At 62.4% G+C, this 14,275-nt stretch overlaps 4 protein-coding genes across 4 annotated transcripts; all 4 read left to right on the forward strand.

Annotated features, from left to right (window-relative positions):
- Positions 1-614: 614 nt before the first annotated feature.
- Positions 615-2,763, forward strand: LOC137670633 (uncharacterized). The gene is made up of 4 exons (XM_068413562.1): positions 615-772; positions 1,139-1,602; positions 2,081-2,109; positions 2,178-2,763. The coding sequence occupies exons 1-4, from the start codon at positions 739-741 to the stop codon at positions 2,761-2,763; spliced, it is 1,113 nt and encodes a 370-aa protein (XP_068269663.1). The 5' UTR covers positions 615-738.
- Positions 2,764-4,447: 1,684 nt separating this feature from the next.
- Positions 4,448-5,296, forward strand: LOC137670634 (CMRF35-like molecule 6). The gene is made up of 3 exons (XM_068413564.1): positions 4,448-4,531; positions 4,641-4,979; positions 5,145-5,296. Exons 1-3 carry the CDS (start codon positions 4,495-4,497, stop codon positions 5,294-5,296), a joined length of 528 nt encoding a protein of 175 aa, XP_068269665.1. The 5' UTR covers positions 4,448-4,494.
- A 297-nt stretch (positions 5,297-5,593) lies between these two features.
- Positions 5,594-6,725, forward strand: LOC137670606 (CMRF35-like molecule 2). The gene is given in 5 exon segments (XM_068413525.1): positions 5,594-5,633; positions 5,755-6,093; positions 6,260-6,338; positions 6,341-6,388; positions 6,575-6,725. Coding segments are annotated over 5 exon segments (657 nt in total).
- A 291-nt stretch (positions 6,726-7,016) lies between these two features.
- Positions 7,017-11,618, forward strand: LOC137670550 (CMRF35-like molecule 1). Its single transcript, XM_068413454.1, has 7 exons — positions 7,017-7,092; positions 7,214-7,552; positions 8,198-8,348; positions 9,188-9,294; positions 9,840-9,892; positions 10,800-10,937; positions 11,206-11,618. The coding sequence occupies exons 1-7, from the start codon at positions 7,053-7,055 to the stop codon at positions 11,341-11,343; spliced, it is 966 nt and encodes a 321-aa protein (XP_068269555.1). The 5' UTR covers positions 7,017-7,052; the 3' UTR covers positions 11,344-11,618.
- Positions 11,619-14,275: the final 2,657 nt, after the last annotated feature.

Genomic DNA, 14,275 nt, shown 5'->3' on the forward strand with positions numbered 1-14,275 from the left:
CAGGGCAGCGGCTTTGCTTTTTGTGTTTGGGTTTCTGAAACGTCCAGTGGAAACATTTAATTTTGGGAGAAAAACAGCGCTGCCACTCAAAACCCATTGGCTGTGCCAAAAAAAGGCTTTTTTTGGGGGAAATGAGGCACTTCTGCTTGAGAAAACAAACAAAAGCAGCCCAGCTTGTACTGGCAGCCAGCTTGGGAACCCGATGGCTGTCCATCATCCCAGTCCACCATCCCAGTCCATCATCCCAGTCCATCATCCCAGTCCATCACAACCAGGAGAGCATCTTGGCCATCCCACCAGCAGGGGCTGACCTGCATTTGCTCTACCCCAGTCCCTGGACCCCAGCTCTGACCCAGCCCCCCTGCAAAGCCCCCCGAAGCCCTTTGGGCTCTGTACATGGGGAAGGGGCTTCATTCCCCGCTGGAACAGACATCGCAGCAGAGGAACCCTCTGCAATTTGGTGTTTTGGTGGGAACGAGTGGCTGTTGCAGGGTGAAGGCAGAGTCCTCATGAGACACCCCCAGAGTGAGTCATGGGCCCTGGGCAAAGGGGAGGAAGCAGCCGCCCTTAAAAACGACATCCAGGGTGTGCGGGTAAACACTGCCCAAGGAAGCGACAGGAGAAGGAGGCTTGGGAAACTCCTGGGACGCCGAGTGTGTGCGAACCTGGCTCCGTCCTGCTGGGTGCTTTGTGAATGACCACAGGGAAAAGTTCACCTCGGGAGCGAGCAGCTGGAGAATGAGGATTTTCCTGGTTTGGACCCTTTTCCCAGGTGAGACCCGGGAGCACAGGTCAGGAGGTTCCTACCCCACAGTCAGGGCAAGAGCCCAGCTGATATCATCCTTGTCTTGTGGCCAGTGGATGGCTACAGGGGTGATCTCGGAGATATGCCTGTATTGCTGTCATATGAACCCTGGTAATAAGGCTTTTTGCTCAATTAATAACACACACGCTTGATGGGGACCCTTCTTTTAATGACTGGGGACATCTCACCTCAGCTCCGCTCTCCAGCGCGGCGGGTGCACGGGCATGGCCCCCCTTGGGACAGGGTGTCCCCAAGCATCTGGGGCTCAGGTCCCTCCTGGCTCCCCGAGGTGATGCCAGTACATGCTGGCAGCACCTTTCCCTGTCCCCGCAGGTGGCTGGGCGGTGACGGGCCCTGCGTGGGTGACAGCCGAGCAGGGCGGCTCGTTGGCAGTGTCCTGCAACTACGAGCCGGGCTATGAGCTCTACCCCAAGTTCTGGTGCCGCCCGGGCTTCCTCTGGTTTTGCTTCACCTACATCGCCCAAACCGACGGCTCGGAGGTGATGGTGACACAGGGCAGGGTGTCCATCGGGGACAACCACACATCACGCTCGTTCACGGTGACGCTGGGCGACGTCGCGCCGGAGGACGCCGGCTGGTACTCCTGCGGGGTGAGGAGGAGCCAGTGGCTCCGCCCGCGGCACACCACCGAGGTGATGGTCTCTGCAGGTAAAGCCAGGCTGGGAGGAAAGCAGGGGCGTGGGATGGAGCCCGTCACTTGGTCACAGCGCTGGGGACAGGGCCTCCCCAGCCAGGGGGACACGGGGGCTGGCAGAGCAGGGACGAGCTCCTTGCAGGCACCGAGACCCGCTGGAGGCAGCCGCAGGGCCAGTTTGGACAGGGACGGAGGAGGCTGGACGGAGCTTCGTGCAGGGCGGAGTCTTTCTCTCGCTCCAGTTCAGTCTCTGCTTCCACAAGCCCACCCTTTGGGGTTTCCAGTCCCTCCCAGTTAAAGCCACCTTTTAGAATCACAGACTGGTTTGGGTTGGAAGGGACCTTAAAGATCATCTAGTTTCAACCCCCCTGCCACGGGCAGGGACACCTTCTGCTAGCCCAGGTTGCTCCAAGCCCCATCCAGCCTGGCCTTGAACACTGCCAGGGAGGGGGCAGCCACAGCTTCTCCTCCACAGTGCCCAGTGCATTGCCCGGGGATGCCCATCTCCACCTCCTTCTCCTCCACAGCCAAAGCCCTGGGGCGGACACCCCCCACACGAGGGGCAGGATGGGATGCAGGGGGGTGTCCGTTTTGCTTTGATTCTCTGTGTTTTTTCGCAGCTGATTCAACCACAACCGAGGGCAGCAACGTGAGCCCATTGGCCACCAACTCCCTGTGCCCCACGGGCTGTGGGGAGCCTCCAGCACCGTGAGTCAGGGCCTGGGATCTGGACAAGCTCCCAACAGCATCCCCTGACCTAAGACACCTTTTCCTTCGCATGCACCCCCCAGTCCTGGGTCCCCCCTGTTTGCAGCATCCCCAAGGACCATCCCGGGGACAAGCGGGGCAGCTGGCAGACATGCAAGTGCCCCAGACCCCATCCTCGTTGCCCAGACCCTACTCAAGTTCTAGCATCATCTCCTTTCTTCTGCCCAGGTCCCAGCTCAGCGTCACCCACCTCCTGTTCTTGCTCAGCATAAAGGTGCCCGTGGCACTGGCCCTCGTGTGCGGGGCTGCCTGGGTGAGGAGCCGGCGCAGGAGCCACCACCAGGAAAACCTGCAGCTCTTGGAGGTGGCTGGCAGCACCGGGGCACCGAGCTGCCCCCCAACCCCGGAGCCACAGGGACGCCCGCCTGCCCCTTTGCCCCGCACCCTGCCCGTGCTGCACCACCCGCCACGGCCACCCCACGCCGGGAGCCGCTCAGCTCTGGGTGCGTCTCCCCGTGTGAAGCCTTGGCCCCTCCTGGCAGCCCCTGCGCTGGAGAAGGGGGGGTTTGGGGTGCAGAGAGCCCACGTCTGCTGAGCTGGAGCTGCCACCTGAAGGCAATTTTGCAATAAAGCCTGGGTGTCCTGCAGGTACCTGTCTGTCTGTCCGTCCGCCTGCTCCCTCCCTTGGCTGCCGGCACTGCCATGTCCCACATTTCATGGCACAACCAGCTTCACTGGGGGCCCCCAAAGAAAGCTTTGGAGAAGAGCTGTTCCTCTTCAGCTCTGTTTAAGGAACCCAAATGCCCGAGGTGCCGGGAGCAGGCGCGAAGCAGGAACTCGCAGCCCGCTCCAGCCCCGCGCGGCAAAACCTCCGCTGCAGCCGCAGCAGTTGGGCTGCCTGGGGGGGAGCGGGCTGGGGACCCCGGCCACGCACCCCACACCTCGCTCCCCCCAGCTTGGTGCTGGGAGCCCCCGGGAGCACAGGGGCCGGGGCTGTGCTTCCACCCGCTGGGACCCCAACTCCTCCTCGTTTATTGTCTGCTCCCGGTGGGTTTGAACACGTGGGAGCAGGGAAGCTCCAGGAAGGGGACACCAGGGGAGCTGGTGAGACGTCCCTTCCCCGGAGTGCCCCGTCCAGGGACTGCTCCTGGCACTGTCAGCTGGGGACAGCCCTGCCCCAGAGCCACCACGTGTGGAGGGGACAGAGGTGGCAGCTCCGAGGCAGAGCCACAGGGAACCGCAGGGCTGTTTCCTGCAGGGGAAAGGGACCCGGGAGCAGTTGCACAGGGATGCCCCGCAGCCCAGAGCCTGGCCCAGGTGATGCTCAGCACAGGGACCCTTTGCCCACAGAGAGCTGCTGGCAGGGGCCAGGGCTCAGGGCCAGGCACAAGTCAGGGACAGGGACAGCTCCGTTGTGTCGCCACCGAGGAACACCCTCAGCACTGCTAAACTAGAACCGACCGTGGCTGTAGGAGAAAGACCCTGTGACACCCAGCACGGGTCTGGTCCCTGTGCACGGGCTGCATTTGTCCTGCCTGTCCCCACGTGTCCCCAAACCCTCCCTCACCCATGGGAGCTGCTTCTGAAGGGTTTGCCCAGCCCAGCACAGGCTCAGTAAGTCACTGATGGGTGGGAGGGAGAACGTTGGGGGGAACTAGTACTTCCAGGAGACAAGGGATGGGGACGGGGAAGGGGGGGAGGCTTGGAGAGACCCAGAGACACTGGGCATGGGTGTGCTGAGCCGCAGAGGGGCTGTGCTGGGGACAGCCCGGGGGGACTGGCTCACGTCCAGCTTCACAGGGACAGGAGGTTGGCGCTCCCCCTCTGCATTTCCCGTGGCGGGGACGGGGTGCCAGGCAGGTGCACTGCGTCACCCTCACAGCCCAGCCTGGGGGTACGGCTGGGGCTCAGGGGGGTCCTTGTGCATGGCTGAGCCACCCCTTGAGAGGCAGATGCCCCGCCGGGTGCCCTGCCTGGCCAGAGAGGCTGGGCAGCGTGGCAGTGAGGCAGGGAGAGACAGGACTGCACCCCACCAAGGGATCCGTGCCAGGGGCAGAAAGGGGAGCCCCCTGGGGCAGGGGAAGGAGCAGGGGCAGGAGTGGGACAGCAGGGCTCAGGGGGCAGGGCATGGCAGTGATCCCAGTGACAGGGGAGGCAGGAAGTCAGCTGAGACCAGAGGAAACAAGAAACCTCACGCTCTTGCTAAACCTCCAGCAGCAATTTGGTACCCCAGGCAGAAGAGGAAGCAAAGCCCCAGATACAAAAGGAACACTGACCGTGAGGGGCAGGAGGGCTGCCCTGACCCACAGCCCCGGCCAGCCTGCCCATGCAGCTCCTGCTGCTCACCTGGACACTGCTACCAGGTATGGCTGAGGGGATCCCTGGGGCTCCAGCCCCGCGCTGGACGGGCCCCATGGGGCAGGAGGTATCGGTGCAGCAGCATCACTCCCGCGGCTCCGTGTGTCTCTGCAGGCTGCTGGGCGGTGATGGGGCCCGGCACCGTGCGGGGATTCGTGGGGGGGTCCCTCTCGGTGACCTGCAGGTACCGGCCCGGCCATGAGAGAATGCCGAAATACTGGTGCAAACCGGGAGCACTTTACACCTGTGCTGAAGAGATTGTCATCACCTCGGAGCTGCAGCCCCTGGAGTGGTGGGACCGATTCTCCATCTGGGACAATCGCGAGGAGCGAGTGTTCACGGTGACCGTGGAGCGCCTGTCCGAGAGGGATGCGGGCACCTATCGCTGCGGGGTGCGAACGGGCGTAGCCCAGTTTGATGAGAGTGCCGTTGTTGAGGTGATCGTGTCTCCAGGTCAGTCCCTGAACAGCCCCCCCTGCACAGCACCACTGACCATGTCAGGAGGCCAGGGCTGGCTGCGGGAGGAGGTGGTACCCGGGGGTGAGGGGATGGAGAGGGACAAGTGCGGGTCAGTGCCCGGCGGGCACCCGCTGCATCTGCCGCCCTTCGCATTTCCAGACCCGGCGCTGAGCCCGGCCCCCGCCCTCCCTCCGCCCGCGGTGGGGACCCCCGGCCCCTTCCGCTACTTCCCGGTGCTGGCTGGGCTGCAGGTGCTGGCGCTGCTGGCCATGAGCGGAGCCGTGCTCTGGGTCAGCCTCCGGGGCCGCTGAACTCCCCGGCGGGGACCCCCGGCCGCAGCCGGCGCCGCTCCGCCCCGGGACGCCCCGGCCCCGACGGCGCGGGCAGCGGGGGCAGCACCGGGGCCCCGCCGGGCCCTTCCCGCCGCCGCCGGCGGCTGCAATAAAGCTTCTCCGCCACCTCTCCGCTCCTCCATCTCTTCTTTCCGGCGGTCCCCGCGGTCAGGCAGCCTCCGGGGTCCCGGCGCTCCGCCCCGAGGGGGCGGGCGGGGCATGGCGGAGAGGAACCGGGCGCGGCAGGAGGCCGAGCCCCGCCGTCCCGGAGCGGCCATGCAGCTCCTGCCGCTGCTCGCCTGGGCGCTGCTGCCAGGTAAGGCCGGGCCGGAGCCCCCGAGCCCCGGAGCGGCTCCGTGGGGGCGGCCCCGACGGGCGGGGCGGGCGCGGCGGCGGCAGCAGCAGCATCACTGCCGCGGCTCCGTGTGTCTCCGCAGGCTGCTGGGCGGTGATGGGGCCCGGCACCGTGCGGGGATTCGTGGGGGGGTCCCTCTCGGTGACCTGCAGGTACTGGCCCTACCGTGAGAGAATGCCGAAATACTGGTGCAAACCGGGAGCACTTGACACTTGTGCTAAAGACATCGTCGTCACCTCGGAGCTGCAGCCCCAGGTGCGGTGGGGCCGATTCTCCATCTGGGACAATCGCGAGGAGCGAGTGTTCACGGTGACCATGGAGCGCCTGTCCAAGAGGGATGCGGGCACCTATCGCTGCGGGGTGCGAATGGACATGGCCTGGTTTGATGAGAGTGCTGATGTTGAGGTGATCGTGTCTCCAGGTCAGTCCCTGAACAGCCCCCCCTGCACAGCACCACTGACCATGTCAGGAGGCCAGGGCTGGCTGCGGGAGGAGGTGGTACCCGGGGGTGAGGGGATGGAGAGGGACAAGTGCGGGTCAGTGCCCGGCGGGCACCCGCTGCATCTGTCCCCGCTTCGGATTTGCAGCCCCGGCGCCGAGCCCGGCCCCCGCCCTCCCTCCGACCACCCCCCGGCCGCCCGCGGTGCGAACGGCCAGACCCCGGCGTGATGAGAGTGACGACGTGATGACCGTGACCGAGGTGACCGCGTCCCTAGGTCGGTCCCTGCCCGTCCCCTCCCCGCACAGCACCAGTGCCCACTCTGCCACATGCTGTGACCACAACGTCGGGGGTCGGGTGGTGGGAGAAGATGGCACTGTGGGTGTGGGGGGATGGAGAGGGACAAGAGCGGGTCAGTGCCCGGCGGGCACCCGCTGCATCTGTCCCCTCTTGGCATTTGCAGCACCGGCGCTGAGCCCGGCCCCCGCCCTCCCTCCGCCCGCGGCGGGGGCCCCGGCCCCTTCCGCTACTTCCCGGTGCTGGCCGGGCTGCAGGTGCTGGCGCTGCTGGCCATGAGCGGAGCCGTGCTCTGGGTCAGCCTCCGGGGCCGCTGAACTCCTCGGCGGGGACCCCCTGCCGCAGCCGGCGCCGCTCCGCCCCGGGACGCCCCGGCCCCGACGGCGCGGGCAGCGGGGGCAGCACCGGGGCCCCGCCGGGCCCTTCCCGCCGCCGCCGGCGGCTGTAATAAAGCTTCTCCGCCACCTCTCCTCTCCTCCATCTCTTCTTTCCGGCGGTCCCCGCGGTCAGGCAGCCTCGGGGGTCCCCGCGCTCCGCCCCGAGGGGGCGGGCGGTGCCGCGGGGGCAGCCCAGGAGGCGGGCGGGGCGCGGCGGAGAGGAACCGGGCGCGGCAGGAGGCCGAGCCCCGCCGTCCCGGAGCGGCCATGCAGCTCCTGCCGCTGCTCGCCTGGGCGCTACTGCCAGGTAAGGCCGGGCCGGAGCCCCCGAGCCCCGGAGCGGCTCCGTGGGGGCGGCCCCGACGGGCGGGGCGGGCGCGGCGGCGGCAGCAGCAGCATCACTGCCGCGGCTCCGTGTGTCTCCGCAGGCTGCTCGGCGGTGGCGGGGCCCGGCACTGTGTGGGGATTCGTTGGGGGGTCCCTCTCGGTGACCTGCAGGTACCGGCCCGGCCATGAGAGAATGCCGAAATACTGGTGCAAACCGGGAGCACTTTACACCTGTGCTGAAGACATCGTCATCACCTCGGAGCTGTATCCCCAGGTGTGGTGGGACCGATTCTCCATCTGGGACAATCGCGAGGAGCGAGTGTTCACGGTGACCGTGGAGCGCCTGTCCAAGTGGGACGCGGGCACCTATCGCTGCGGGGTGCGAACGGGCGTAGCCCAGTTTGATGAGAGTGCCGTTGTTAAGGTGATCGTGTCTCCAGGTCAGTACTTGTGGGTCCCCCAGGTCCAGCGTTGGTGGGTCCCCCTGCCCAAGTACCAGTGCCGGGAACGGGGGCTGCAGGGAGGGGCAGCGTGGGGGAGGTGGGTGCCCACAGCCCCAGGGTCAGCCACCCCCATCGCTGGGGTGCAGCACCCTGCTCTCTGTGCCCCATTTTCCCCTCTCATCACATCCTTCGTGCCCTGTGTGTGCTCTCCCTGCCTTATTTTATAACACCAGGGAGACCCTCACTCCCAGCCCATGTCACCCCGTTTCCCGGTTTGGGGCAGCCAGTGCCCAGGGACACCAGGCCCTGGGCTTAGGGAATGTCCCTCTTCATCCCCTCACCCTGGACTAGCCCCTGTGGTGGGACACTTATATGGGGCTGGTGTGTTGGTACCGGGCTGGGCATGCGGTGCCCAGACCCCCTTCCCTCGGGGTGAGCTCTACTGCATACATGTGTGCATTTGGGGGGGGTACAGGGACTGCGAAAAGCCTCCTGGGCAGGGGATTACAGCCCTCCCACCTCGAGGAGTGTGCTCTGGACATGGCAGAGGGAACCCACTGTCTCCTGGTGTGACAGTAAGTGAGTCACTTCTGACTTGCTGCAAAACCCACACCATTACAGCCTCTCCTCTTTTCATTACAGCTCCTCCCTACTCCCCGGAATTGCCCTCTGCCCCAACCCAGCACCGCGATCTCACCAGCTCTGTATCAGTCACCGCACAGACAACTCCCCACGGGGAAGCCGTGCGACCGGGATCGAACTTCTCCCACCATGGAGGCTCCAGCCCTCCACGGTGAGTACCAGCTCCTGCCTGGGTCAGCACCAGCTCCTGCCCACAGCAGCCACCTAGGAGGTCTCTCTGGTGCAGCTGAGGCCCTGCAGCCTTCCGCTCTTTACACCTCCTTTAAGGATTTAGAGACCAGCATTTCATCCTCTCAGCCAGCCACTCCACATGGAAAATAATCCCAGCACCCCTGGTCGCTTGGCTCCGGCAAAGCCCTGCTTGTCCCCCATCCATCTTGCAGCTTAAGCAAGGTGGAGGTTACCACCATGCGAGAAGTGGTTTCTGGCTGCACTGAACCCGTTTCCTTCCCCAAAACTCAGAGGGATTGTTTGGTTGTGGGAAACCAAGTGCTGAGCTGGGTCCTATTCTGCTTCGTAGTCACATGCAACCCTGCAGAGATAGTTGACAAAGCATGAGACCGGAGCAGCAGAGCTTCCTCCCTCCTCTTCTGCCTCTTGGAGGTGATGCAGGCAGCGGGCAACGCTGAGGCTTCTTGTCGGCACGCTCAGGGGGTAGCTGGCACACCAACCTTGCCTGGTTGCCCATTACAACAAGGTCAACAAACAGTGGAGCTAAACTAGAGCAGAATTGGGTGCAGGAACTGATCCTTAAAGCAGTGAAGACGCAGCAGCTGCCAGACCTGAGTGTCCCTTTGCTTCTGCAGTTTGCAGTTTGCTTTGCTCCGTGCCCAGCTTGCAGCCTGACCCCCCCACGCCTGCTTCCCTCCCTCCCACGGCAATCCCCCTCACCCACAGCCACTTCCCGCGTGCCTGCTCCACGCTGGTTCCTCCTAACTCTGCTTCCGAGGAGAAGTGTGAGAACAGAAACTCTTTTTTTTTTCCTTGCAGCTTGGACGTGGTTGAGCACATTCTCGCTCCAGGCATCGTAGTGGTTCTTCTTTTGCTTGCAGTAGCTGCTGCCATTTTGGTAATGCTCTCCAGGAAGAAGAAGAAGGGTAAGCGACGCTCTCACACGCTGCTTCTGCCCCAGAATCTGTCTTCTGCTCTGTTTGGTTTTCTCCCTATATTTCTTTTTCCTCCTCCATTCCCTCCCTGATCCATCCAATTCCTGGGTCCATCACTGAGACCCCCACCAAGGTCTCCTTCCCCTGAGCAATGGGAGCGTCCCACAGGTCTGATCCCCGCGGGAGTGGGTTATGGCAGCACTTGGGGTGGGTGCTGCCCGGCACAGCACCCGCTTGAGTTTGTCTGGGCACCGTCGGCTCCTCCAGACACGCTCAGTTGCGTAGGCCAGGCTTGCACTAGGCTTGATGCAAAGTTTAAGGCCAGTGTGAAGGATGGGGAGGGACGGGGGTGTACGTCACCAGCTGGCACGTGGGGTGTGGTTTTATTTGAAGAACTGCTCCAGTTTAGATGGTTGATGGGGCAACAGGTTCCCTTCCTGCTTTACAGCGAGATTCACAGCGGCAGCGCAGTTTTTTAACACGTTTTTTTTCCCTCTGGTTTCGCTCGTGCCTAACCACATCCGTGCTTCATCCAGCCCTCTCCGGAGCCGCTGTAGAGATGGACAGGACTCGCAGTGCATCTCATACCGTAAGGCAAACTGCACGAGCTCTTGGGACGGCGTGCTCTGAGCTCGCCTGGGGAGGGGAAACCTTACAGCCCGAGCTGAGCAAACAAGCTGCCAGATCCGTTTGCTTTCAGCCATGTTCACAGCCCCTTAGGCTGCTGGGAGGGATCCTTCGGGCTCCGTTCACCAAGAGAAAGACCCAACCAGGGATTTTCTGTGACTATCACAGAGTATTCCTGGGAAGGGAATTCAGGATTGAGCTTCAGTACCTGAAGGGGCTACAGGAAAGCTGGAGAGGGTTTTTTTATAAGGGCATGGAGTGACAGGACGAGGGGGAACAGTTTTAAACTGAAAGGGGAGATTGAGATGAGATATTAGGAAGAAATTCTTTACTGTGAGGGTGGTGAGACCCTGGCCCAGGTTGCCCAGAGAAGCTGTGGCTGCCCCCTCCCTGGCAGTGTTCAAGGCCAGGTTGGATGGGGCTTGGAGCGATCTGCTCTGGTGGAAGGTGTCCCTGCCCGTGGCAGAGGGGTTGGAACGAGATGAGCTTTAAGGTCCCTTCCAACCCAAACCAGTCTGTGATTCTATGACTCTGAGAGGTCTCTCCCAAAGCCCCTCCAAGCAGGGGAGCTGCTTCTCTGGGTGAAACGGCCTTGGGAACCTGCAGCAAAGCACACCTGAGGAGGCTGCGGGGCAGCTGATCTTCCAGCACCACTTGGGAAGTATTTTCTAGTGTTTTCTGCCAGCTTTCAAGGAGGGGCCGGTGTCAGTGAATGTTGAGCCAGCCCTTGCTGCAGGTTGAATTTTCCCCCAGTGCTCCTGCAGCCATCTGGGCTCTCACGAGGAAAGGCAGCGGGATGGGAGCTGTTCCCAGCCCTGCGGGCAGGGGAGCAGCGGTAGGTTAAGGGCTCACCCCTCTCATCGTGTCAGGGAGTGGATGCCTTGAACTACGCAGACATTAACCACCGTGTGGGCACAGCCGAGAGCCAGCTGTACAGCAACGCCGAGGCTTTCCGCTGCCTGGCCAACACCGCGACCGAGTACATGGAGGTGAAGCAGCGCAATGAGGTAGGAGGGTGCAAAGCAGCGCCGAGCTCGAGGCCGTGGGTGGGAAGGCAATGGTGTGGGTTGGGTGGGTTGGGTGTGCAAGGAGGGGGCTGCAAAGGGACACGCCAAGCCGGGGTATAAATGACCCTGGATAATGTGGGTGCCCTCTCTGGTCCCCACGGCTGCTCCTGGGTGCTTAAAGCAGCCGAGAGAGGAGGTTCCAGCAGACGGTGTTGCCCTGGAGCAACCCTGTAAAGGATGTTTTTTGTTTATCCCCCTCCTTTCCCAGTGTCTGGAAGAGAAAAAAGAGGCGGCTCTATATGCCAGCGTGCGGAAGTCCATGCCAGAGCAGCAGGAGATCTATGCCAACGTGCCATCAGCCCCACAGCCCAGACAAGAGCCCTGCAGCGCAGTGCAGAGGGTGTGAGCCCCCCCCCGGCCCCGCGGGCTGCTCCTGCCCCGGCCACGCCAGCGGGACGCGGGCTGGCTCTCCGCTCAGGAGGAGCTGGTGTGGCAGCGGAGCTGCTGCCCTCGAAGGCTCGACGTTTCCTTGGGGCAACCACGAAGAGGATGAGGTTGAGCAGGATGAGGATGAAATCATCCCTCTGCATTTGGAGACCTCACCCCTACAGCAACGGTGCTGGGAATAAACAACTGCCCCTTGCATCGGTGTAGCCCAGGCTAGAGACCGGCCAGGCAGGGCGTGGAAGAGCCCGGTGGTGGGAGGCGAGGGTGGGCTGGGGGTTGTGGGTGGGCTGCCTGGCTCCCTGCACCCAGCACCCGCCCCGCTCACCCCTTCAGCTGCGTTATTCACATGGGCTGAAGCTCCTAAACCTGCTGGTTGCCTCATACTGACTTTTTTTCATGCCGATGCCAGGCAGAGCTGGCAGTTCCTGGGAAGCAGGACAGCGAGAAATGTTATATCCAAACACATTTGTTACATCCAAATGCGGGGGGGACCCAGGTGGAGGGTGCGGTGCGTTACGGTCTCAGTGCAAAGGGAGATGACAAAGGTGCTCCTGTCCCTCCTGCGCAGTGGCTGCCCCAGGGACCCCCCGGCTGGGAGCACACGGACCGGCTGTATCCATCACCCTGCTCACCCTCTTCTCTACTTGGCTGATAATTTATTTTCTGGCACCCAGTAAATACATTGTTCTGGGTAAAGTATCTCTGCTTTATCAGTGACAGCAACGGAGGGTCCGATAGGATCTAACGCTGTATTTGTGTGGCAGTTTTCCACCTCACTAAAGGGTTTATTGCAGAGCATCACCCTGAAAGTGGGTGCCCGGGCGGACTCTGGCAGCGTGGGAACCCAGATCTCTAAGGGCAAGGACTCTGCTGCTGTAGCACGAACCCGCAGCCCCACCACTGGGCAATTCCTCCATTGTGACAACCCACTCCCCCAAAAAACGGGTCACAGGGGTGAGCATGTATTTGTGAGGCTGAGTTGGGTGTCTTTCAAGGCTTCGTTTGGAGAGAATTCCTTAACTTTAACTGCTGCAAAGCTTTGTTTCAGTATTTTTCTAATTATTTTATTCGAGAAGCCACGTGGAGCATCCCTGCTCTGCCAAAACCAAAGGCAGCTGGAAGCAAATGTCTGTGGTACGGCAGTTGTGATTATTCCTATAGGTTATTCCTATATAAGCAAAATTCCTCCTGTGTTCGGTCAGGAGGTGGGATCCCCCCTTCCCACCCCGGCATGAGGCTGGGCTGCAGAGGAGGCAGCACACAGGGAACAAACAGTGACGGCACAGACAAGCATCGCTGCAACGTGTCATGACAACCTGCGTCCAGACAGGCTCCAGCCATTGCTGGGAAAAAAGGGAAAGGAAACCCCTCTGCACACACGCAGCCGAACTTCTTCTGCCACCAATTTCATGTGGAATAGGGGAAAAAAAATGATATATTTCTCTTCTTGCTCCAACATTTATTACTGGAGATAATAGCACCCCTCTCGGAAGGAGCTGGGAGGAGGAATGAGTTGGATTTTTTTTTAGGTGACTGGGTCCCGTTATGCCATATCTGGAGGTAGTTTTCATGCTTGAAAAAAAAGAACTAAATGGTCTTCTTAACCGTTTGGTATCTGCAGGGAGGTCCCACCCTTGCCCGTGGTCACCCTTTTCCTGCCGCTGTGGAGATGCCGAGGCAGTGCTGCAGCTCTCGGCCTTCAGGGGCACGGACCAAATTGCTCCTGTACAAGGGGAAGCCCCCCTGGAGCTCCGCAGGCTGGGTGAAGCCCCCCTGGAGCTCCGCAGGCTGGGTAAAGCCCCCCTGGAGCTCCGCAGGGAGCCCCTCTTAGCTAAACCTCTACCCCTCAAACCCCTCCGGGCAGCGGGGGGCGGCAGTGTTCCCTCCACTGTGCCCGCAGCATCTGCCCAGGAAGCTCTCAGGAGGTCCCAGAGCTCCCCGGAGCTGCTATCGCCACCCGCACACTCCTTCCTATTTCCCCTGCTGAGCTATTTGCCCCCCCCGGAGGTTTTACGGCGGGGGGAGGCAGGGCTCGGCCCGTGAGGCTCTGCCAAGGAGCCCGGGCTCCATCCCGGGCACTGCTGCTGCCTGCGGCCACCCCGGGGCTCAGCCCGGCTCCTCTCGCTGGGTGCGGGTCCCGAGGGAGGGTTTGAAGCTGTTCATGTTTTCTTGCAGCAGGAGCAGGACTGGGGTGGGCTTTGGCCTGCAGGAAGCTTGGCAGCAGGACGGGCCGGGGCAGGAGCCCCCGCCGTGCCCACGCCGTGCGGGTGTTGCCTGCCACGGGGGCTGCTCTCGCTGTGACCACCACAGCATCACGGAGGGGTTTGGGTCGGAAGGGACCTCAAAGGCCACCTGGTCCCAGCCCCTGACGTGAGCAGGGACATCCTCGACTCGGTCAGGTCACTCTGAGCCCCGTCCAACCTGGCCTTGAGTGTTTCCAGGGATGGGGCATCTCCCACCTCTCTGGGCAACCTGTGCCAGGGTCTCACCACCCTCATCATAAAAACCTTCCTTCTGTCTAGCCTGAACCTCCCTCTGTTAGTTTAAAACCCTTCCGGAGGCTCCGGGGCAGCAGCACCTCGGCACTCACCCCTGGGCACCCAAAGAGTCTCCTCTGCCAGCGCGGGGGCCTGGCATGAACACATGCACACATGCACATGCACAGGCATGTGCACAGCCCCAGCCGCACACGCACACAAGCACGCACACCCCAGTGCACACATGCACATGCGTGCATGAACATGGATGGATACATGCACACCCCAGTGCCCACACGCACAGGCACGCACACATGGCACACACAGGCATGAACACATGCACACTCCAGCGCACACGTGCAGACATGCACACACTCATGGTGCAGTCATGCATGCACATGGATGGGGTACATG

Source organism: Nyctibius grandis, chromosome 15 (genome assembly GCF_013368605.1).
Source record: "Nyctibius grandis isolate bNycGra1 chromosome 15, bNycGra1.pri, whole genome shotgun sequence".
In the NCBI taxonomy this organism is placed as follows: domain Eukaryota; kingdom Metazoa; phylum Chordata; class Aves; order Nyctibiiformes; family Nyctibiidae; genus Nyctibius; species Nyctibius grandis.